The sequence below is a fragment of the Sturnus vulgaris genome, chromosome 5 (assembly GCF_052056855.1).
Source record: "Sturnus vulgaris isolate bStuVul1 chromosome 5, bStuVul1.hap1, whole genome shotgun sequence".
Lineage (NCBI taxonomy): Eukaryota > Metazoa > Chordata > Aves > Passeriformes > Sturnidae > Sturnus > Sturnus vulgaris.
The window spans coordinates 11,966,993-11,992,424 of NC_142247.1; the positions used below are offsets into that span (position 1 = coordinate 11,966,993).

At 41.7% G+C, this 25,432-nt stretch overlaps 1 protein-coding gene and 1 long non-coding RNA gene across 28 annotated transcripts in view; one reads left to right on the top strand and one right to left on the bottom strand.

Moving 5' to 3' along the window:
• LOC106855620 (uncharacterized) overlaps window positions 1–10,988 on the bottom strand; it is a 143,649-nt gene extending 132,661 nt beyond the window's left edge. For 15 of the 19 annotated variants that reach the window (XR_015803756.1, XR_015803761.1, XR_015803762.1 and 12 more), the window contains exons 1-2: window positions 8,305–10,232; window positions 6,571–6,710 (exon numbers count right to left, since the gene is read on the bottom strand). This is a non-coding gene — a long non-coding RNA (uncharacterized LOC106855620). Of the gene's footprint in view, window positions 1–6,570; window positions 6,711–8,304; window positions 10,233–10,379; window positions 10,430–10,578 lie in introns of those variants that run through there. The other 4 variants (XR_015803752.1, XR_015803749.1, XR_015803751.1 and 1 more) reach the window with 4 other exon arrangements.
• Window positions 1–18,731, top strand: part of LOC148223558 (uncharacterized) — a 28,846-nt gene extending 10,115 nt beyond the window's left edge. For 3 of the 9 annotated variants that reach the window (XR_015803737.1, XR_015803740.1, XM_088164854.1), the window contains 2 exons: window positions 12,796–12,867; window positions 16,621–18,731. Coding sequence is in view for 2 of the 9 variants with exons in the window: in XM_088164854.1 (XP_088020980.1) it covers window positions 12,796–12,867; window positions 16,621–16,716 (168 nt within the window). In the remaining 7 variants the exon portion in view is untranslated. Of the gene's footprint in view, window positions 1–11,325; window positions 11,379–12,272; window positions 12,303–12,795; window positions 12,868–13,258; window positions 13,769–16,620 lie in introns of those variants that run through there. The other 6 variants (XR_015803735.1, XR_015803736.1, XM_088164855.1 and 3 more) reach the window with 4 other exon arrangements.
• The last annotated feature ends 6,701 nt before the right edge of the window (window positions 18,732–25,432 follow it).

Genomic DNA, 25,432 nt, shown 5'->3' on the forward strand with positions numbered 1-25,432 from the left:
TGCTCAGTTCTAACCCTGCTGTGTTTTATACAACTTGGCTGTCATCAGCAATTAGGGCTTTCTTGGTTTGGGGTTTTTTTTGATAGAAGGAAGAAATGTGGAAAAGCCGTATGCTGACTGAAGTTATGTGTTTATAGTTTAATTACTTTTTTTATCAAAAATTGTATTTCACAGATTTTACTGCTAAGAAAAAGAGCATACAGATGAGAAAGAACCAACTTTAGACGAAAGGTGGTGGTTTTCTGTATGCAAGTCTTCCAGATAATTTATCTCAGCTTCCATGTTTATATACATTCCCTAGTCACAGCAACTAAAAATGAGATGCATCACATTCTGCCATCAGTTACTTTCGAAGCCAAGGGGAAAAAAAACCACCACAGCCTTTTTGCATAAAATCAGCGATAAAGCTGAGGAAGTTCTGGCTCTCCCTGGCTCAGTACCCTGTGCTTGCCATGCCTGGCCTCACAGGGCCCTGCGAGTGTGTGCACTGCTGCAACACACAGAAGGAGTTATGGAAAAGGTGCTGAATACAATCTTCTGGGACACAGCACCACGTTTCCTTATGGGCTGAGAAACCAGGCTCATTCTGAGACCTCAGAGGCCCAAGTTTGATGCTGCAATTGCCATGTGCTTTCCCACTTTCTTTTACGGGAAGAAATCGCTATTTTTCACTAGTCTGTGCTTCTTCCTTTGGAAGAATCCAGTCAGGCATTTAAAAAAAAATAAATTTAAAGGCTGAAAAGTGAGCAATTGAATTACAGGGGGAAGACCCAAGCAATATATTTAGTTCAACGAGGTTTTAAGTGCCACGGTCACTGGTAATTAAAGAGCTAATACGTCCTCTTTGAAATAGTTTGACTTTTCCTCTGGCTGCGAGCGCGGCGCCCGGAGGTTCGGCTGAGGCAAACCTGATACTCTGCCATTCTCCGCCAGCACGTGCCGAAATTAGTTCTCCATTTTGTGGTGGCCCTCGGAGAGCAATTCCCATTGAGAAGTGAACAAAGGCCGTGACCCCGGGGTCAGAGTGTAATGCAGGAAGCATGACCTCCCCTTTGTTCAGAACAGCACTGTTTACTCTGCCTAAGTAAAGATCACCAATACATTAACTAAAGAGGATTAAAAAGGTCATATCCCTAGGGATGGAGCTCACGCAAGTGGCAACTCTCTTCAGTCACTAAATCACTGGACTTCCCCACCTACTCCCGTTTCAAAAAAGAGACACCTTAAGCTGTCATGGCTCAGTGGCACATTATTTTCAGAGCAAAAGTGTAAAAATTCATGTTTCAGAACCAGGTTAATTTCTGCAGAGCTAGCCAGCTGCTTGAAAGTTATTTTTAAAGTTATCAAATTATTATAAGTGAAAACTTATCATCTCATTACAGTTTTTTTTATTTTGTATCCCCTTTTGAAAAATTCTGAGTTGATTTATAAAATTGATTGGGTCTTAAAGTGGCTATTAAAAAATGTAAGTAACTATTATAAATAAAATTCTTAAAACATCTTGTAGCCTGTGGATGGGCAGAGAAGTTGCCTGTTGCAGTAGACAATTGCTAACTCCATGATGGCTCACTTGCAAAGAGAAGAACAAGGAAAATAAATTGAAACTATGCTGCCTATAAAATTTCACACACGCTGACTGCTAAGCTTTATCAGGCTAAATAAGCACTTATTTTGACTGTTAAGATTTCTCTTAACAATTCTCGTAATATCTTAGAACATCATTATTAATGTGGTTATTAAGAGAAGCATCTCTGAAAACCACTAAAGTAATGCTGCATTGGTAACATACAGCTAGATAGCGTGTTGGAGTGTCTCCTTTCCATTCTCATCTCCAATCCACTGGCCTGCTGAATGATCTCAAACTTGCTTTGTACCTTGGTTTCTTCCTCTGTGATGACGTGACTCACTGGAATGCAGATGTTACCATCAGTTAGACAGCCAGGATAGGAGGAAAAGAGCACATAGAAGAGAGTGGTCCAGGCTAAGATATTTTCCCTTCTTTATCCTCAGGCAGAGGCACCTCTGATTAAGCTGAACATTATGTTAGAGCTTCCAGAAGAAAATAATAGGAATCAAGCCAGGCAAGGGGGCAAGGTTTTGATCAAAGTCTTTGGGCAGGGAGCTCAGCACCACAGACAAACCCCACACAGGGTAAATGAGTTGGAATCAGCACAAGATCACCCATCACCAACAGCTTTGAGAATAGGACCAAGAGTGGCCATAACTCCAAAAATCAAGGTCCAAGAGTCCCACAATACATGAACCACACAGGGGGAGGGCTGAGAGGGTGTCCTTCCATTCCCAGACACTTTGTGCAAAATAGCTGTTTTTGGATCCATAACAATATGTTCACCTTTTTAGTTTCTAGCAGCATGAATTAATGCAAGACGTGCAGCAAGCGGGGATCTCGTTACACCCAGCCTGCATTGGCCCTTCTTCATCCACCACTGCATTCCTGCTCCTGTGGTTTCTGATCTTTTCTCACCCCAGTAGCAGAAGTCAGAAACTTACTGCAGATTCCAACACAGCCAAGAGCAAAGAAGGCATTTCCAAAATTTCCAAACTGTGTGTCTGCACCGTGATGGGTGGCATTCCCACTGCAGGTGGGTGAATGACTGGCACTTGGGGTAACTCTCACCTGTCCAGTTCTGTGCCTGAAACAACCAAATCTAGTAATACACTTTCCTGTGACTGCTGTTCCCTGAAATCTGATACGATAGATCAGATTTCATTGTATATCAGGAGTCAAGGAGAGAAAGTGGAGTCAGAAAGCCTTGACAACAGGTTTAGAAAAGGCTGTGTCCAGGACAAAGCAAAAATGTACAACAGGTATTTAAAACAATGTATGTTCATCAGATCTTCCCATCAATTCCAAGGAAACACTCTGCTTTTTGGCACAAAAGATTATGCAGGCATAATATATCCATCAGGAAAAAAAGAGTAACAAAATCTCTAGACACAGAAGGAGCAGGTGGGCAAGAGCAATGTGAGTACTGAGCAAAGCTTTGTATCAGGCTGAAGCAAAGGGGTACCTTTTCCAAAAAGCACTGGACTGAAACAACCAGAACAAAGAATATACTTAGACATTAAGATTTAAAAATGGAGATTGGGAGCATAAGGACTGAACCAGTGGCATAAGGACAATTTATTGACATATATTAGAAGCAGGAAGACTGCACAACAATTGTCTGGCAAGTCTGAAATAGTACTGGGAAACAAAGGGACTGAAGAAAGAGGACGAAAAACACCACAGAAAAAATAATGGCTGATTATGACCTTGAGCTATTTAGTTATGCAAAAGAGGAACCTTGCCTTTTCTCACCCTCTATGACCATACTAACATTTCATGTTAGCTGGGTTCCTAATCTGGGATATTCACTAAAAAATACCCACTATTTCTTCCAGTGGAAATTCCAGGTCTTTTCTTTTTCAGTTCTCTTTCACTTTCACACCAGCCAACAGCATTCTCCCTCCAAGATGGGAAGAAAAACAGCACTCAGGAAAGTGAGGGAATGAGATGTCCTTTCTCTTGAACAGCCCAAGAGAGGAAACATGATTCTGTGACACAAAATTTTTGCATTGTCCATCTTTTGGGGGGATGGAGCAATCTTGACCCTACCTCATATTCTAAGATATGCCTCTCTGTCTCCTGATGCCCAGAAATCCAGACAGACCAAAGGTACCTTTTAGGCTAAAAAGAAGCTTTTAGGCTTAATACAGATGGGAAAATCTATGATATTCAAGTCAAGAAACTGTCCGCTATGGTCCTTTCAAATAGCAAATCCCATTAATTAATTCTTTTGCAAGTAAAGGCTGAAAGAACAGCAGATAGCAAAACAGAAAGTGCTGAAATAGAAGGATAAATTAAAGGCAAGCCGTTCTGAGGACACACACAGCCTTTCAGAACCAGCCCAAGGTTGGAGGCAGGGCTTCCAAAAAAAATCTGCACTCTTCTATCAGGAATGAAAGGATAGCAGTCCTCAAAAATAGCCACAAATGATGATCCAGATTACATGCCAATGAATTCTGTGATTTAGTAAACCGTCTGGAAGGCTACTTTAAAAGATTATAACTTTAATGCCTGAGCAGGGATTACATAATGGGGAGAAAAACAACATTGATAACATAACGAAAAATACATCCTTTTTAACTTTGAGTGCATCCACAGAATTCATTATTATTTATTTGGCCTTTCAAAAGGGCTTTGACAATGGGACCCATGAAGACCATAAAGAAAACACAGTAGTCACGACTGGAAGTTGGAATCATGACTGAAAACAAGCTAAAGAGCCAAAAGTAAAATGTACGAATGAAAAGACACTTTGACAAGAGAAATGTTAGGAGTTGAATGCTGGTATCAGTTTTTAACTTTAGTTCATATCTAGAAAGATCAGCTGTAAAATAAAGAGTGGCAAAAATTACAAGCAAGGGAAGAGTACTGGAGTTACTGAAGGCTTTAACCAAGCTGAGTGAATTTGAAACACAATAAATATTTTTATTTTTTTAATAATTGGTAAGGCGATCATATTGCAACATTCTCCAAGGGGAGGACCTGGGTGCCACCATAACAAATCAACAGAAACTTTCAGAGATACTCAATAATGTCAGGTACGTCAAGCAGGAAAACAGAGTCCTGCATTGAAAACATTATCCTTCCAGTATCTGCCTGCCAGGGAAACAGCTTCCTGGGGAATGCCAATGAGCCTTTCCTCATTAAAGCTACAGAAGTAACAGGAGTGCAAGGGCAGGTGTCTACAACAATCTCACTTTTAAGAGACTGCCATATATGAAAACACAAAGTGATCAAACTATTTATTTTAATGAGCACATAAGCAACAGGGAACACATGAGAGATACACAGTCTGAAAGTCAGGATCTGTAGTCCAACTTTCTCACTCATTTCCAGTCTTGGAAGGAAAATGATTCAGCTAAATTAAAATTCAAACTATTGTTTGTTAAATTCAAACTATGGGAATATATTATTTTTCAACGTGCAGCCTGAGCATGTGAAAATCAATGCCTTGTTAAGGGACATCAGCAGGAATCAGAAAGAATGATTCTAACCATAGCCTACAGAAATGCAGTGTTAGATGGGATTGTTTGCTGGAAAGACCACATGGACCTTTGTGCAAAGCCAAGGGACTCGCCTGCCCCACTTTCTGACAAAGACAGGGTACTCCAAAAGGATCTGATGCTGGTCACCTTCACTCTCTTACCAATCAACCCTTTGTAAAAAATGCCAGGGTAGATTGGCATTAATTACACTGTGGGCCTGTTCCAGTGCAGTAATTTCTACTTTTGTTTTCTGTGGCCAAAAGAAATGGCAAAAAAAAATAGACAAGTTCTCTTTATCTAATGCAAAATGCCTCATCCTCTAAGCAAGCTATGATGCCTGACACAACGCTGTCAATGCATCATTCAAACATCACAAAAACACGTAAAAACATGCATGTTTACTTTGCCACCTGCTCTCTCCTCTGCACCACGAGTAATTAGCAAGAACATAAATTGTAAGACTTGGTTTTACTATATAAATGTTGCATATAGCACTCTTCTCTGTAACATATAAATTCATTTCCTTTCTTTCATCTTACTATCTTTTTTCCCATCCATATATCATTATTTGCAAAACCCATTTAATAATTATAAGAGAGTCCAAGTCGTATGTCAGATCTTGGGTTATTGCCACTCACACGGTGGTTTGCTACACTCAGCCTTTGGTCTTGTGGCTAAAATTCACCCAAGCTGTGAGAATACCTCACCACAACCCACACACTGCTGCTCTTCAAAGGAAGACAAGGATACGTAATTAAGAGATTATGAGCTCAAATATAAGACATGAGATGTGGGAGCAGATTCTGTAACCACACCGGTGAGTGGTTTTACTACTGAAGTTTCATCAGCTCTCTCTTCACTTATGGTCTCAGTAGAACTCACATGTTTTCAAACTATATTTGCAGCAGCAAAGGGGGGAAAAAAAAAAGAATGCTAAAACTGAACCACGGCATAAACATACTTGTAACATCAACTGGTCAAAACCGAAATTGTAAATCAGCATTATTGAAAAAAAAAAAAAAAAAAGGCAAACCAGCATCCAGTTTTGCTAAAAATACTGCCAAAATTTCATCCCACAAGAATTGTAACCTGAAGATATTCTCAGTCTCATTTCAAGTCTTTATGATGCTGTAATTGCGGCCATAATATAAAGACCTAAAGGCAGAAGTATCTGTGTGTATGTGCCAGCTCAGGGACTAAAGGCACAATGCAGAGTGGAAATGAAAATTCAGATCCACTCCAGCACGTACAGGATAAGTCCCTCACTGGCTATTCAGAATAAACAAAACATCAAACCACTTTTCTTATTACTCTGCTGAGCTGAAAGTAGTTTTGTTGTTGTCACGACTGATTAAGGAAAGAGTTGAAAAGTCTGGAATAGAGCAAGATGTGAATAAAGCTACTAAACTCAAGTGAGGACCACTGACCAGCCTTCAGAAATAGGCAAATAACAGCATTACATGCTCGCTTGTTTCCTGATTAACAACAACAAAAGGAAGAATAATTCAGTTTTACCTGTAAGAAGTCTTCGTTTTGTGCCGATGCAGGACCACAAGCCAGGGACCCTTTGCAGGGCCAGAGCCTCTCAGCAGCAGCCACACCCTCCTCTTCCTCATTTTTTTCCACTGACCATTAAATACTTTCCAAGTCAGGAACTGAAAAAACAACCCAAAACAAACCCCACATTTTTAATGGACATCAGATACCATGTTGCTGATTTAATTAGGCAGATAACAAACAAATAAATAAATTTGCACACATACCCATATTTGTATTTTCTGTTTCATTTCAAACAAATTTGGTAGGCCTGATTTGAATCTCTATTCAAACCACAGGAAAAAAATAATGAAAACGTGTTCTATGCTGACAGCAGAACTAAGCCCTCTAGCTATCTCCTTTTAGAGTTTTATATGACATGTCCACTGGTACTGGAAAAATTCACAGAACAGGGGCTTTTCAGGAATCTTCAGATGAACCTATATATTTTGTAGCAGTAATAGATGCCAGCACAAGACAAAATGAGAGAGACATCCCAGAACTTGTCTCTTCAGGGATTCTATGGATTTGACACTTAGGCAGATCTACGACTTTATATTTAAAAAAAAAAAAAAAAGAAAAAAAGTTACCAAAAAAAAGTAAGACTTTCCTGGCTCCTGTATCATTCAAATTCTCCCAGGTAATAATGATGCTGCAATGCAAGTATCAGACACGTCCTTACTCTTATTAGATTTCATTCAATTTATTTTATCCATAATTCGGCAGTACACAGAACTATCTGGAAACTGATTGTTGCTATAAACTGTTTTGCATATTGTGTCATCTGCTGGCTTTAATTCATTATTTAAACAACACTGTAATTATACTACATTTAATATTCTATTTAACCAGAAAACAGTCAATACAAATTCAAAGTGAAAAAGCATACTTCCCCCATATCTCAGAAAACCCCTACTTATTTTCAAATAACCAGCTCCAGCATTCAACAACAAAGCAGAAATACAATATTCAGCGTTCAGCAACTTAAACTCAATTTTTTTTGCAAATAACTGCACAAAGATACTTTTGTTTAACTATCATTAGGACTGTGAAATTCATATTAAAATAATCTGCTTGTTAATTTAAATTTAGAACTAAATCTATAACCTGAATCCACAGATTCATGCTATTATTCTTGCTGAAAGAACAAATTAGTACTAAAATAAGAACAGAGGTTATGTTGAGATGTGTGTTAGGGGATGGCAACATACCTTACAGGTAGTATATTAAATAATGCCAAATCCAAGATGATTTTGTAAGACCAGCATCTTCTACATATTTATTCATGTACAGTTGCACACCCACAGAAAAACACGGTTATAAGCAAGTGATACACTTCACTACTAGTTGAGGTGTATGCAGTTTCATATAGTCCTGCATCCTAACAGGTTCCCAATATACAATTCTGAATTCTCAAAGCCTGCATAATGCTGTATTTGCACATACAGTGAAATATGTGTAATTGATTTGCAGAGTACCTCAATACTGAAGTCTTTCAGACATGATTATTCCCAAAGAAATCTTTGTTCTCTAAACTGCAGAGTATTAGGTAAGACTGCTATTTATACCAGAGTGTTCCACTACACCACTGACTTCTAAATTCAAATACACAATCAGGGAAAATGCTAGCACATTAGTATTTTACTGGCCCACAAATTCCAACCCTCCCAAGCCCTCCCATCTATGTATTCCATATCAGAAAATAACACTTACTCCAGACTGCCTGCATTCCTATTTACGGAGATGCTCTGCAATAAAGGGAGTGAACAGAAATCCAAGGGTTAACAGAAGAAACAAAACAAAACCCTAAACCAAACCAACAAATCCCACCATCAAAATGCCCAGCCATGCTGCAGTTCTTGCAAGAAAAGGAAAGTGTTCAGCAGACAAGTGCCTAACAAAAAGCAAACAGAGAATTTAGTGCCGCTATTGCCTGGATACCAGTTTGGGATTTAGGCAGCCTTGGATTACAAGGACTATTCCCTTGAAAATCCAGCCCACAGTTCCTGCACTGTTTTCTACAAATACCACATCCAAACTGTGACTAAACACCTCATTATGCTTCTCTGGCACTGTCTGAAGCACATATTGTAAGATTTTCTGGGGCACCTAAAAGCAGAGGGAAAAAAGTGGCTGTTTTTTACCAACCAGTAATGAAATGATGAACAAGTTCCCTGCAAAAGCCTGCATGATCAGTAAATCTTCTTTCCCCCTCACCCCTTTTGTCCTGTGTCGGCAACAGGTGAAAAAATACATCCCAAATTTTCAGCTTTACAAATAAGAAAATGTATGCAGACTATGAGACATCTGCCCTGTAATATAGCCTTTTAAAATAAATTTAAATTGAATGAAGAGACTTAGCCAGGCCTCTACATTGGCTTCAGAAAGTAAATGCTTTTCTTAATATTTATTTGTAGAGGTTTCATTAAAAAAAAAATACAGTCCTCACAGTTACAAACAATAACTAGTGACTTGAGGTAACAATCTGGTATTGACAGATCTTAAAAGAGAAAATCCAAACTGCATTTTCAAAGGAACTACATGCCTCAAATATTTCACTGCAATCTCTTTTTCCTTTTCTAGGTAATTGATCTTAAATATGTAGATGAATTATGAGTCAATAACCTCCAATTTTCTTAGCTCTTACTCGGGACAAACATTATATTCTGATTAATGAACATCTGAAATATTTAATTTACTGTTCATGGCATTTAAACAGTTAATCTAATTTATGGGAAGTAAGGATTTCATATTAAAGACTCTTTCTACTTTCGCCTTTAAGCTTCACCAATTCAAAAGCCTTTTCCTCTTCCTTTATTTTTTAGGAATAGTGTCCCTTTGTGCACTGGACATACTATGGTAGTTCAGGAGGCCGTGGCAGTTACATGGTTCCTTTGCCAGTCCCCATATTGATCATTAAATAATTTTACTCCCATATATACACACACAGCCGGTAAAGGGATGACTTTGCTGCATTCAGCTACATCTACACTTCCAGAGCGAGTCTCGAAAAAAAAATTTAAAAATCAGTGTTACAGAAATGCTCAGCTCCCATCACTGTACACTTCCCGAGTCTCCGACTGCTCATGCTGCTTGCAAAGCTGTGATGGAGCAGTACACCTGTGTCTCTTCTGGCTAAAAAACCACAATAGGCTAAAAACCTTTCAGTTCTATTAATACCCACTTCTCAGTCCGTAATTAAATAGAATCTTTCTTTAAAGAAAGGATTCCCTAAAATATTTTACATGCTTACGAACAGTTTTCTATTTCTGAAAGCTTTGCAATTTTTTCCCTTTGCAAAAATTCAGCTACGCAGCACCAGCGAAGAGCTCCGGGTACAGCAGATGGTTAAAATTCTGCATCATTTTTAAGAGCCTAAGAGAAAGCACTGCCTTTTTTCGGGGGAGGGCGGGGGTGGAGGAGAGGAGAGAAAAAAAGCTGAGAACAGCAATTTGCAGCCCTTTTTTTTTTTTTTTTTTTTCCTTGACAGCAGCAAGCCCCGCCTCAGTCTGGCCCTTCCTCCCAGCCTCTGCTAACCTAAAAACCAGCGCCAGCCTGGCAGCGGGCCAGGGATTCAAAAGTAAACATTATCCTCCTGCCATTTTTCAGTGCTGTTTATCATATCCTGATCTCCTGATTTCCCCCCCCCCCCTTTTTTTTTTTTTTTACCCCCCTCCTCCCGCCGCCCCCCTTTCGCCATTGCTGAAATCTCCGTCCCTGCGCCCGGTTCGTTTGGCTCCGCGGCGACATCCATCCCGGGGAGGGAGTCCCGCTGCGATGCGGCAAACCTGCAGGACGCGCTCCGAGCGCGGGGTGCGGCCGTGCGGGGCCGCGCCAGGCGCACCTTCCCGCGGCTGTCCCGTGGGACGGGCTGGGCTGGGACGGCCGCCCATCACCCGCTCCCCGCACAATGCACTCGCCTCTCCCAGCGCTGCAGCTACCGGCACAAACGCAGCTTTTGCCTCCGCGGCTTTCCCGTTTTCTTACTGAATTGTGAGGGGAGTGCTTAAAGACCAGAGCCGTCCACGAGCGGCAGTGAGGGAGCTGTACGCCGCTGCACCTGACTCTTTGTTATCCCTCACCGCTCATCCCCGCTCCCTTCCGCTCCGCTCTTCCTCCTCCCACCTTGGGCTGCTCCTCGTTTATCAAGGCTCTGTAAAAAAATCAACCCGACTAATGGAAATAGCTGCCCGTTAGGGGTTTTTACCTAGTCGTGCACTGCATGGTGTGGATAGCGGGCATACCGGCAGGAGGAGGAAAGGAGATTTAAAAAAAAAAAGAACCTTCTCCCCCTCCCCCCCAAAAATAGAGGGATGGAGGGTGGATGGAGTAAAAATAAATTAAAAAATAAAAACGTAAGGAGAGCGGGATGGTGCCGCTGGAGCCCCCGAGCCGCCGCTCCGGCTGGGGAGGAGCGGGAGCGGGGCCGGGCGAACACGGCCATGTTGTGCGCGGGGTCAGCGCGGGGCACTGCGCTGTGCGGCGGAGCGCTGCATCTGCGGGCGACTTGTGTTATTTCCCTGTTAAATCCTCCACCCCCGTCCCCCTGCACATTCCTGCCCGGCAGAGCTGTATCTGGGGTTTATTTGTATTATTTCCCGCTAAATCCGACCCCCTTGCCCCCCCTCCTGCCAGGGAGCGCCGGCTCGGGCGCTTCGCCCGCACCCCCTGCTTTCCCCTCTCCGGGCACGGCGCAGCGCGGCTCAGCCGCAAGGTCATGTGCCATCGGCCCGACGAACAAAAGCCCTTCCTTCGTTATTTATTTATGGATTTGGGGCGTGTTCCCGGTGAGGAGGAGCCTTTGTGCGCGCAGGTTTCACACCCACCGGGGCGCAGCGGCCGCGGCTCGTCCAGAGGCGCCGCGGGACAGCCCGCGGGCTCATTAATAATTGCTCGCCATCTCCATATTGAAATTGCGGAGCAGCGCATGATTAATTAAGGAAGGAAAAAAGAAAGGGGCGAGTGAGGGAGGCCCGCACGGACCCGGCCGCGTTAACCCCTTCGCGCCCGGCGCCCGGGAACTCGCCGGGAATATTAATTAATTCTGCTGTTTGCGTGTCGTTGGGCGACCACGTGAGGCCTCTGGCACAGGCTCTCCAGAGCTGCCGACTAATGAACAGAATTTCCTGCAATTCGCTCATCACCAGCTTTTCATTTGGGAAAAAAACCCTACTCCCAAAAAAATCTGTAAATCTTACAGCGATTGTAAATTAAAGTATTCTCATGTAGTGAGGTTAAAAGAGTATTTACAAGGTTATTTATATAAAGAGATATTACAATTAAAATCCTACGAAATGTGTAATTTAAACTCATCCGAGTGCTCCAAATCATGAAAATATTTCCATTGCAATGCTGTGATTAACTCGCACGCGGAATCGCAGGTCCTCATACAGAAATGGGAGTAATAAATACGCTCTATACAGTAATCAAAATATTTAACAACCATTTTTCAGAGCGCTCCAACTTCAGATGGTTGTGTCTCCGCCGAGGACTCGGTCACCCAGCTCCCCCTGTCACAGGGCCGGGTTTGTCTCGGCCAGAGCTGGGATGTCTGAGCGCTCCCGGAGGCGCTGGCTGGGAAGTGAAGCTGCGAAGCGCTCGCACGGCACTCGCCGCTCGCGGGGCCGCGGCCGAGGGGCCCTGGCTCGGGGCGCGCTCACGCGGGGCGCGGAGGCGCGCGGCGGGCACGCGCGGGCCGCACCACGCAACCTGTACCCCGGCAACCCCCTCAACCCCCTTCCCTTCCCTTCCCTTCCCTTCCCTTCCCTTCCCTTCCCTTCCCTTCCCTTCCCTTCCCTTCCCTTCCCTTCCCTTCCCTTCCCTTCCCTTCCCTTCCCTTCCCTTCCCTTCCCTTCCCTTCCCTTCCCTTCCCTTCCCTTCCCTTCCCTTCCCTTCCCTTCCCTTCCCTTCCCCACTGTTCGCTGCCCCAACTTGCCTTCTTAACTCTGGTCCTTTTGTAATCCTTCCCTTGTTTTATATCCAGCTGCTCCAAAATTTCACCTGTGACTGTTTGGCCATTTATTCTCATCTAATCTTTAATTCCCCTGGTTATCACTTAGCATCACTCACAGTGTTTTCTGCAGAGGGGCCGTTTATTTGGCTGGGAGGTTGTGTAGAATGGATGGACTGAGCACTAAAATAAGCACCTGCTTTTGTGAAGCCAAGCACACATTCATTTGACTTATTAACCCCTCTTTTTTGCAGACTATGAACTCTGGCTGTCACCTGCTGGGAGGCTCCAACAAGCAGAATTTATCCAGGCACGCATCAGGCCAGGTATGCTCCATCTCCTTAGCATGCTCAGTCTGCAGCATGGTACCAAACTCATCCTGAGCAGCTGTAATCCCACTGGCACTAATCAGCACAACCATCGAAATTCTGTCCAATAACAGAAAGGACAGGTTGCAAACAGACACAAATTCCTTTATAGACCCCCACTTCTAGGACCTGCTAGATAATAATAACTTGTATTAGCAATTTTCCCCATCTGCATATTAACAGATGTGTGCTTGTCAGAGTCCTCCCCTTTCCTCTAAAGCATTTGGTGACTTGGACACAGCTGAAACACCAGTGGGCTGATCAGGGATGACAAAGTTTTGTGCTTTTTCTTCCTACTGCTGACATTCTATAAAAGTTTTTACTGGGTGTAATCTGTTTATCCTTGTAGTAGGTGAAGCCACATTGGACAACTCAATGAAGTCATGCTGTGACTACCACTGTCAGGAACACATTCATCCCTTCACAGATCAGAATAAAGCATACTCTGACAATATGAAGAGCAACTTGCTACACCTGAAGGTTTTGCATTTGAGTTGGCGTCCAAGAAAAAAGCAACGTGCACACCAAGCAAACCACAGCCCATAAAGTCTTGGAAAGGCAGGCCCCAGTTCTTTAGATACGTTTGGCTTTAGGGGCTAGAGAATTCTTTGGAGGATATAATCCTTTAGCTACAAAAGTGCTAATAAATACTCAAGTCAAAGTGAATAAAAGCCTTCTCCTTTCTTACAAAGTTGGCTCAGTGTTGTCACAAGAGCAAATGCCAAATAATTTGTACAAGTGAAAGTTGCATATACTAAAACATTCTTAATTTTCAGTGTCCTTTACTGCTTTTCTCTGGTTTAAAGCAGCAAGGTATTGTCAGAGCTAATACAATAAACAGTCAAATTCAAGGATGGAATATAGCAGTAAGACTTTAATTTCTCATTTATAAAATAATTTTCACAACATGTAAAAACAAGCTTTTTAAATAATTAAAGGTATACTGGGGGTATTCAAGATGGAAAAGTAAGTAACAATTTTAGCATATTTTTTCTCATTTTTTCTTTACATGTTCAATTACAAACTACCCAGTATTATGAAGCCTATGGGAATTGGCTAGTGATTCCGAACTCCACATGCTGGTTTGAAATTCTCTCTCTATGGTTTGTAGCTCAAAGGGGTATGAGGAAGCAGCACGATTGTATATTATTAAGTTCTAATAGAAAATAATACTCCCTTAAAATTCTTGACTGCTTTATTAAATGATCCAAAAAATGAGAGGTGGGGCTGGCATAACTTCCAGGTGGAATGATTGCCAGATACCTCCTATTGGAAGACTACATTTTCAGTTGGTTAAAGAGTTTGCCAAACTTCAACTGTTTGGCTGAAACCAGGTGTGCGCCTCGGGGATAACTTGTTTGAAAATCTTCAGCCAAACATCTTAGGCCTTTCTGAGGAGCCCATCGAAGACTGTTTGGACACGCTGCCAAATGACGGAAACCTCTTCTTTGAAAAGCTCCTGCTTGCCCATGTTTGGAGCAGGGGTTAGGATGGGAATGGCTGGGTAAGGAGGTGGAGTTTGCTGCTTCACTCTGGCCAGGCTGCCAAGGTGAGAAAGCCTCAGCTTGTGTACAGGGCTTCCTGAGGTTTGACAGAGAAAATCGGAAAGCCCTCACTTTCACAAACCATGCTGCTGGTGAGACGGAGACAAACCTGTCTGACACCAGAGCTCTGTCATTCCGTCTGGGATGGTGGAACTGTCCACCACAAAACCACCATCCTCTGCTCTTAATGCCTCTCCTGGGGCATCCAGACAGCCTAGTGCAAGTTGCTTGATTTCAGTATGGAAGAACTAAAATTATTAAACCAGAATAGAAGGAAGAGAGAAAGGCATCAGTAAAGTGACTGACACTGGGGAAGCAAGGGAGGCAAGGTGTGTGCAGAAGGTGGGAATAGACTCTTTCTCAACAGGGAAGCTAAAACTATTTGCAGAAAGAAACTAAGTCTCTTGGCTGGGGAAGCAAATGGGAGCAGGTAGAGAATAGACAGTGCTGTCAAGGCAGGGCATTGTCAAGTGAAAAGAGGGAATCACCAACAACTGTGTTTTTTATGGAGATGCTTGAAGTAGAGAATTATCTTCTTATTGCCATCAGATGGCTCAAGTAGCACTGTGGGATGGTTCAGAATATTCCACTCCTCCTGATGACTCATTTGGATCTTAGTAGACTGCTACAGGATAAAATCTCTGTTCATGCAATTTGCTATTAATCCCCTCACCTAACTTGTAAAAAACAACTTGCTCAAGCATGTGCACTGACACACAGACACATGCATACACATGTCAAAACTATATTGAAACAAGGGTTAATCTTGTTTAAAGAGGATTAAAGTATATAGAATCAAGTAGAGGAAAACAGGAATAAAATCTGCTGTGAAGCAAGCAGCAGTTCTTGTATACAGCCCTTGTTTGTACGGTACAATTCTCACTAGTGGGCCTTCCATCTTTCCTGCTGGGGCTCAGCTTCAGGAACTGGATGAAACAAAACAATGCCAATATTCGTGGCTACCCTATTTTGTATTCTCCTCACTAACAAGGTGCAGTTCCATGTCTTGTTTGCTGGATGCTTCTCAAACTACCCATCGGAGCCTGAATTACAAGGTTTCCCTTTGGCACTATTTACCACTGTGGTCCTTGGATGCTTCTCAGAGATCCTTTAATTCATATTCATGGAAATCCCATGAGCTAAAGGAGAGATACTACCCCCATTTTAAGAATAATATTTTGGCACAAACGTCCCCTCCATCCTGGGAGCCCAAACTCCTGGCAAAGCATCAAATATACTGGCACTGTGTGCTGGAAGCACCTTTTCCCTGGATCCCACTGGCAGGGGCAAACTCTTGTCAGAGTTCACAACCGAGGAGCATGTTGGTTGGTTGGTTCCAAAGAGGAACCAACATTAACCAACTTATAATTTCAGTGTGTTAAAAACAAAAAGTCAAATACCTGCCCTTGAGGATTTCTGCCAAATACATGCCCTTTGTTCTATATAAGGCACAATTCTAAAGCAAGCACTTCCAGGCACTAGGAGGTTAGGGAGCATTTCGCATTATCCCAGGTTAATAAAACTGGTTTTCTCAGTGTTGTAGTGCTAGAACACAATATAAAATAAAATCAATTTTTAAAACTATTTTCTATCCTTTAATATCTTCTTTATAAGTAAGTATTAAGATTGGGGAAGGTTTAACTCATAAATTTTGTACAGTTGGCAATTCCAGCAATACTTTGGGGGGGGGTGTGTAATGGGCTGCTGAGCATTGCTGGTTTGTTTCCAAGCAGACACAGTGGGCACTAGCTGAGATGCACAGCTCCTGTAACTGGTGACAGCTCAGGGTCCACATGGGCTCCCTTGCATGTGCTGAACTGAGGGCAAGAACTACCAAGTGACCACTGAAACCACCTGACAGGCCAAAGTCAGGTTTCCTTTTCCTCTGACACAAAAGGAAGATTGGGAGGCTGCAGGGAATGCACATTCCTTTCACACTGCCTGAGGCAGGAGAATCCAGGTCAGGGCAGCAGGGAAGGCCACAGTGCATTTACTGGCTCTCTGAGTTTGTGGTTGTTTTGGATTATTGTTCCAGTAACACTTTTTTCAGCTTCTGCTGAATTTTCATCCTTCTTGAGTATTTTCACGGTTTTGAATGTGCCTAGAGGTGAAACTCATAACTCAAACAAACCTGTAATAACATGAATGCTTATGCTAACTTTCACAGGAGCCTTCAGACACCTCTGGAAGCAAACCTCTGAATGGGATAAATCCAGAAATCAGAGGCAACACGCCTCGCACAGTTAAATCGGAGAGTATTTAGAAAAAAAATAGTTTTTCAAGGTGAATGAGTCTGGCAAGAACTCACTGCAAAGAGATTGTACCATAAATTCCTTCTTGCACGGCACAGGAGACTCTCAGCCCCAAAGGGCAGCTGAGTCTTTGGCTTCTACATTGCATCATAATAATGCCAACAGCAACTTGCACTAAGTGTGGTCAGATGGCACCTTCCAGAGGACACATGGTATGTTTTGGTGAAGAGCAAACAGTTGCCTGAATATATGCTAGACACAAATTACTGAAACTCTGATAATAATGGGCAAAATGTTGCTATTTCAGACACAAAGACCAGCATCTTCTCAATGGAATGGTGGTGGCCTTTTGGGATGAAATGCCCTTGGCATGCTGTTACAACCTGAAACCAGCCTTGCTCAGGGCAAGCTTGACCAAAGCTGAAGAAATGATTCCAGGAGAAAAACAGTAAAAATACTCCAAACAAAATCTGTAAAGGACTCGAATATTATTTTGAAGGCATTCTTCTGATCTAGAGAAAGGAAAATTCAAGTTCCTACCTACAAATTATTTTTTTCATTCTTGCCTCAGCTCAGGACTTCTATTTCACGAGAAATATACTTACAAAAAACTGCTACAATCACATTCTGGAATCCTAAATGACCTAGGTCGAAGAAATGTCCTAAATCAACTGGAACTGTTGACTAATGTGTGAGCATTTTCAATGAAAAAAACCAACAAAAACAAACAGAATAACCTGAATGGGAAAGCAGCTCTTTCATTTTCCTACAGAATGATAGATTACTTCTGATAAAACTTGTAATTTACAGAAATCTGTTTCTTTGGAGAAGGTACAACTCACCCCCTTGTACTCTCATAATTAAAAGAAAAATTAACCTGGTAAGTGATTTATTGATGAAAAAGCAAGGAAACTAAGAGTTAAACTTCTGATGTTCACAATGGACATTGTTAATTTTGAAAGGTGAAAAGACAAGTAGAAAAAAAGGAGCTTAGGAGATGAGAAAGTACTGGAGCTTCCTTCTTAATGTCATTTCCAACACTCAGCTGCAGGTAATCCTCTGCATAAAAGTCACACTCTTCTTATGTAAACCTTGTAACAGCAGTATTCATATCTTCCAGAACAAGACATACACTCTTAGAAAGTAAGGCTGATACCAAGTAGAAAAATAATGGAAGAAGTGGGATAACCCCCCCCAGACATTCCTCTGTTCAATGGATTAAAAAAGTCAAGATCAACCACCCCCAAATGTAAACCAACCTAGCCAAGTGCTATTTCTCAGCTTTGGTTTCTTTTTTTCACAACATTGTTCCTGAAATGTGGATTTTGGTTGATGAATTTATTTGTAGCATAGGACTGTATGACAAACAATGTTTCTGCATTTTGTCGTATGTCATTAGTTTCCTCCCCATAAACCATGCAGGCTGTCAGTCAAAGATACCTTCCATGGTTTTTTAAATTTTCAATAGATTAGATTTTGAATTATTTTAAAATATAGAGTGAAAAATGAGCTGGAGTGGTGAAATCAGGGATAATTCAATTGCACTTTTAAGGGTATCCTGACATTTGAAAAAGTGGCCAAGCACATTCTGCCTGCTTGTTTTGATACAGATACATCTGTCAGGAATTCGTGCACAAGCTTGTATGGGACTCCCAGGATTGTGTGTGTTATAAAATAAATCTGTATTGGTCTTCTCCCAATCTAAATACACTTGTGACTAAAGCTCTCACATGCAGATGGAGATCTAGCAAATCAAAGTGTTTCCAGGAGCTGTAATTTACTGAATTTACATACAAAATCTAACAGGTGATGAAAAAAAAATACATCAAAGATTACTTGAACTCTACCGTAATACACTCCTACCATTAGATCTTATTTTATTGAATGATTCATGCCTTATTGGCTTTTCTAGATTTGCTTTTATATTCCTGCCTCGCTATTTTAAGATGCATTATCTTTAATCCAAAAACTGCCATCCTATCTAAACGTATTTAGAATTTTCTATGATTAAATCTCATTGAATGAAGATTAGTGAGAACTACGGCTCTTTCACAGCACAGTCTGAGGGAACACACCAACCACAGCTTGGCATAACCCAAAAATGCCTTGCCCACCTTTACATTTTATAACATCAAGATGTGAAGCTATAAAATGGGAGGGATTTTTTTTCTTAACTGAGGAAAACCAATGGGAGACACAGTGCTTTGTGTTCAGCATGTTCCACACAGCAGAAAAAGCCTTGCAGGTTTCATACATTCACACATTATTTGTTCCACATGCAGAACACAGGACATGCTGCTTCTGTAGAGATGCTGACAGGGACCCAGATCTCAGGGTGGGAGGGAGCTCAAACCAGGACATGCCTGAAACTGAGACCAGTTCCTCTGGAACTTGACTGCTTTGCAGGAAATTCTCTGATTTGGAGCCACCACAGATGGCTCAAAAATCTGTCTGCACATGCAATTAGCAGAAAATGAACAGAAAATTGCCATTATTTGGGGAAGACCAGGGCAATAACTAAAAAAAGTCCATTGAAACTTTTATAGCCCATACTTTCTGTTCACTTCAGATAAAATACCCCTCCCCACTTAATAACTCCTAGAAATTATTTCCTTTGTCATTTAAAGAACCTGGAGCATACTGTGTGATTTGAAGTTATCCGAATTCCTGAACTTCGAGGTGGCAGCAGTGGACAGGGACTCTGAACTTGGGCCTGACTGTGTTGAGTGCTTAGCAAAAACAAGGACTTTGATTCTAATGCCTTTTGAGTAACAACCTTTTTTGTAAAATAAGTAAAAATCTCACATATTTGTAATATACAAGCTCAAACTTTAGTTGCAGAAATAGCACTTAAAAGTTATTCCTCTACAGAATCGTTAAAAAGTATTAATTTAAAAAACCCACACTAACTTCATCACCTTATTGACTAAAATATTTTCCTTAAAAAAATACATGTAACAGTTCAATCTGAATTTCTCCCCAAAGTTCTGAGTTAGTGCATGATTATTTCTAATGGAAAATCTCAGTGTGCCTTTTCTGCAATGAAAATATTTAAAAGAGAAAATTCTTTACAAGTATTTTTTCTTACATTGTTATTTCCCCATAATTAAAAAAAATCATCTTCTTATGCTCACCATATTGTGCTCAGCATTTTGTAAACAGAAAATTTTAAGATTAAAAAAATTCATGTGCATGAGGTTTGTTTAATAAAAGTACTCCAGTTACTGGTCAGTTATTCAGTTACATCAGAGTACATGGTAAACAAGTCTGCATTCCTTTGAAACAACAGCTTCTGGTTTTGCGGTGGATTTTAGTGGCAAAAAGAATATTAATTGTACTATGAGTTGTTGATTTATTGAACTGTAGAGGATACAGCCTCAGACACCACCTGAACTGCTTCCACCTGAACTGTGCAGGCTGCTGCTTTGCCATTATGTCAGAGTATGTTTAGCTGAATAAGTGTATTTTCAACATTACAACAGGGTGGTCACCTCTTCCCTTGATCAGCACTTCATGGGAGCTTTGGTACAAAAATGCATAAAGCTATACATGGGGAAAAACAGGCATAAATAAACGTAAAATAAAAAAGTCTCTAAAATATTTTCCACCCTCCAGCATCCTCCCTAATAAAGGGCACAGAGAACCTGATGTCATGAGGAGCGTGAGTCCCTTGGGAGTTTCAGGTCACTTCCCCTTCCTCTTCTCTTTCCCCTTCCTTTTCCCCTTCCCTTTCCCTTTCCCTTCCCCCACTGAGCTCTCTCACCACTTCATAGGCTGTTTGCCATTTAGGATGTTTTCCTTCACCTGAAGTGACCTCAGTGGCTCAAGCAGCACCAGAGGAATGGCTCTGTCCCCTCTGCCAACCACTCCAGTGCCAGGAGCAGGAGGTGAGAGAGGGGCTGGCCCCAACTCTGCCCAGGAGCACCCTGCCAGAGCAGCCCACACATTATGAAGACACTGCACCAACCACCTGAGGCTCAGCAGGATACCCAGGGATGCCAAGAGGATACAGGGAAAACGTGTCAGGATGTGAATGTCATGGGGCCACAGGTCTGATCTTTTCCCCACTCACACACCTTACTCCTCAGGACTTAAAAAGACTCAGGATTTGTACTGGTTTTGGCTGGTAATTAAATTTCCTCCCAGCAGCTGGTAGTGTCAGTGTTTCGGATTACTGCTGAGCAGGGCATGCACAGAGCCAGGGACTTTTCTGTTCTTCTCCCACCCCACCAGGGAGGGCCTGGGGGGCACAAGGTGTTGGGAGGGTACACATCCAGGACAGCTGACCCCAACTGCCCACAGGGACATCCCGGGCCCTAAGGTGTCACTCCATTATACAAAGCAGGAGGAGGAGGAGGAGGAGGAAGGAGGTGATATTTGGAGTGATGCTGTTTGCTTTCCCAAGACACTGTGACCTGTGATGGAGCCCAGCTTTCCTGGGATGGCTGAGCACCTGCCTGTCCAAGGGAAGTGGGGAATGAATCGTTTGTTTTGCCTTGCTTGTGCACACACTTTTGCTTTCCCTATTAAACTGTGTTCATGTCATCTCATTAATTTTCTCACTTTTTCTCACTTTTTTTCTGATTCACCTGTGTCCTACTGGCATGAGGGAGCGAGTGGCTGCATGGGGCTGAGTTTCCATCTGGGGTTAAACCATGACAGAGTTTCTCATACAACGAAACCCTTGCTCAACTGCAGAGGGAAAGGCTACTAAAGTGACAAAGCAGAACCCGTATGAAGCAAACTACAGAAGAAGCTTCCCCACCCTTCTCTTTCCAGGTTTCAGAGGAGGTCCTTTGCTGGGCTGGTCTAAAAACTGGTAACTCAATGAGGATCAGGCTGCTTCACATCACCCTGGGACCTGGGCTGTGCAGGGACAAGGCTGGAGGCAAATACCCCTCTGAGCACAGGTCTGATACAGTCTGGTTACCTTGCTGGGGGAGGACAGCTGGGGCTTGAGCTGTCATTCAGTTTAACCATCTGGTATGGAAAAGCAGAGCATGTGGTTCAGGACTGTAAGCTCATACTTGTTTCTAAGTCATCATCAGCCAATACCTAGTTCCAAGCTCCGTGGTGAATATTTGAACACTTACACAGACATTGTGCAAAAGAAAGGAACTTTTTAATGGAAAAATGGCTGTGTGTGTCAATTGTAGGGTAATCATCTTCCACTTCAACATAAACCTGACCAAGGCAGTGGTCAAGGTATGAAAGACTGCAAAGTCAAGTGCATTATTTTCAACTTCTAGTCATTTTTTTAAAAAAATGGGTTTCGTTGTCATTAGTTATCTGTTACCTGCTCTCCAGAATTTACTACTGATATTCATTAGTATTACAGGACTACTTGAGGTCTCTTCTGAATTTTAGGGCACTGCTGCAGTACTGTGCACTATGGAAAATGTACAGATATAAATGAGGAGAAATACAATATAGGGCAAGGCTGGGAGCAAGAGCAGTGGTTTGGGAGATGCGTTGAATCTTTGGGGAAGAAGGAGAGGCTAAGAAATAAATTAAAATGCTGCCTTTAAAACAAGCTTAGTAACTCAATGTGGAACTAATCTCTGACTTCAGAAGTCCCTTTAATTCAAGAGGTGTGTGATTTAGTGTTACCTGTTATTTCAACCTTAAAGTATCCAAATATTGGCAAATATAATATAAATGGGGGAGGAAGGAGAACAGATCTATAACAACCATGCAGCTAATCAAAGAGTGCTCCCTGAAAATATGAAGATTTTATTTTTAAAATATAAGTCAAAACTAATCATAAGATTAGTGCTGGAACACAATATAAAATAAAATCAGTTTAAAAATCTATTTTCGATCCTTTAATATCTTCTTTTTAAGTGAGTGTGGTACTTTCAGCACAGTTGGGCAAATAATGCCCTTTTATGTTGATTGTGTGAGGGTGATATTTGGAGCTATCACTGTAACAGTTGCATTTGCCTGGGATGATCAGGAACAATTAAAATGTTTCATTCGAAAGAAAACATGCAACTCTTTATTTATTATTTAACTAATGGAAGGGACTTTCATCTATAAATGTTCACCTACTATTTAGAAAGGAAAATGCAGTACTGTAGTTTTTTCATATATCAGATTATTTTCTTATCAGCAAGGGCTGAATGTAACCCTTTATAGACTGACAAAAACAGCTTCTGAAAGGTACTGCAGTATTTTCCAAGTGACAGAATGTCTCTGAAAACAAACCACATTATGGCTCAAACATCCCCTCCCCAAAATACAAGATTGTAAATAAATAGCATTATTTCAGACATGGAAATTATGATGTTGAACCTACAAAGATCTCTGTTTTCTGCCTATAAACATGATATGTAGAAGGTCTCTCCTGGAGCTTTCTCCACCTGCTTGGGTCCATGAAAGTCCTTGAGGTCTTGGCCAGAGTATCCTCAGCCAGAAGGATTAGACTGTCAGTGACCACTTGGCTACTAACCAAGCCTCACTTTTTGGTCAGTTTAGGCTCTCCTTGCTCTCTGGTGCACCCAAACTATGGAACTAAAGTAAATTTTTATGCAGGTCATTCTGTCTGTCCTGCCACCCATTACCTCATAATCTGTTATATCTTTCTGAGGTTGCAACTTACTTACAGTGTTAATTTGCACAATTTTACATTAGAAGAGTTCCTGCTGAGATGCCCTAAACTCCACAGAGTAGAGCTCCCCAAGCCTCTGGTTTCTTTATCTTCTTGGGAGGCTGAACCAGAGGTAACACTTCTACAGCTGAGCCATTTCAAACTCCTTTTCCACTTGCCCTCTGCTAAGCAGAACTCAGATGTACTGAAGGGTGGTGGCCTGCATGCCCAATTCACATGGAATTTTTGCAGAGCAGCCTGCTAGTGACAGATCCATCAAGCACTGCTTCTGAAGAGCAGCTCCCAGTGTTCCCTGCCAGCTACTAGTTGGAAGGCAGAAATTAGCCAAGATATAGAAGTTTTAAGGCACATCAAGAGGCTAAAAGCACAGTGCATATTTGTAACTTTCCATTCAGGGTGTAGATTTACCAACTTTGAATTTCCAGAGGATGTTTATTGTGTGTATTGTCTATAAAATAACATTACTAAAGCATCTTCTGCTTTCAGAAGGCTGCAAAGGCCAGTACACACCATCAGCAGAGGACAGCACACGTTCTTTATACATCCATAAAGTTTTCCAATACACTTGTTGATGAACTTGTCTGAACTCCATCATAATATCCAAAGACAGTAGCCAGCAGCTATTCAGAAGCGCTCAGAAAATGTTAGCAGTTAGCAAGTGAATTCATTCTTCTGTTTTAAAATTCTTTCAAGAACTAATAAACAACAATAATAATAGAACCTTTGACACTCTTACTCAGACCAATGTTTGGACATCTGACGTGCTCCAGTGAAGTGTGACAGCATCTCCCACTGGCCCCTGCAGCTGGGAACTACCTGGATGGACACGCTGTTCTGTAGAGGCAGGTGGAAAACTTCCCTGCAGGAATGGAACCACGCAGTCTCCACAGCTTTCCCCTGCCAGGACCAGAACTCCAGGCATGCAGCTGGCCCTCATTCACTGCCAGTGGGAATTCTACCTGTGAAACAATCTTTCAGATACTTAAACCCATGGTACATTTAACTACAAGGCACTGGTGGCATAACCAGATTTATGAGTCACCTTGAGTTATGCAATGCTGACAGAAATGCTGATACAATCTACTTTAGCCTCAACATTTTCACACCAGTTACTTTGGTTACCAAAGGTTTTGCTGTGCAAAGATCAGAGTGCTAGTAAGTGTTAAACTCCCTAAAAATATTTTACATGTTTCTTATGTAATGGAATGCTACAATTTTCCAAAGTCTGGAAACTTACATAGCCTTGAAGCTGTAACCTCAAGTGAGTGCCACCTGAGGACTCCCTGTTGCTATTCTGCCAAATTACCTGATCCTCAAACTGTGCCACTGATTCTGGACTGAATACTGCAACTACTGTATTTATTTAGAAAAAAAACCCCATATCTGTGGTAGATAATTACTTTTCTGTTAGATTCCTGCCCTTCTGAGGAAACAGAAAATTTTGCAAGTTAGAGAAAGTCACAAAAGAGCTAGATTAATACAAAAAAATGCATGAAAAGCAGTTTCTCTGGTTGATATCACCATACTGCTAAACAGGATAGCAACAATAAATCCATAGCACGTACACAACACCAGTATGTACACCTGGAAGCTTATATAAAGAAAGCATGTTATCAGAAAAAAGCCAACTACATTTGATTCTTGGTCTTGGTTCATTTTTGCATTGTTTAGAAGTACCTATATTTAGGTGAAGCATTGTAAAATGCATTTGAGAGCAAATTATTCACTTGTATTTCTTGTGCAACTTAAAATTTTCTAGCACCAGGTGCACACAGAGAAAGAAAGAGTGACTGCAGAACCAGAGTCACCACCATTAAAAGTAATTAAAATGCAGTATTAATCTTTCATGGCAATTATTCTTTGAGTGATCCCTCCACACTATACGTGCCTAGCTAAAGCTTTCCCTCCAGCAGCAGCTCTCTGACCTCACCAAGGAAAGAGAGAGAACACTCCCCACGAGACATGCCAGAAGGTGTCTAACCAAGCATGGCATCTCCCCCTTCAGATATCCAAAATTTACACAGAGTGGTCAGACCTGGCCACATTCCATGCTAACATTCCCTACAAAGTAAAAATCCTTTGGTTATGTAAAAAAAATCCCAGAGAGACTATATACA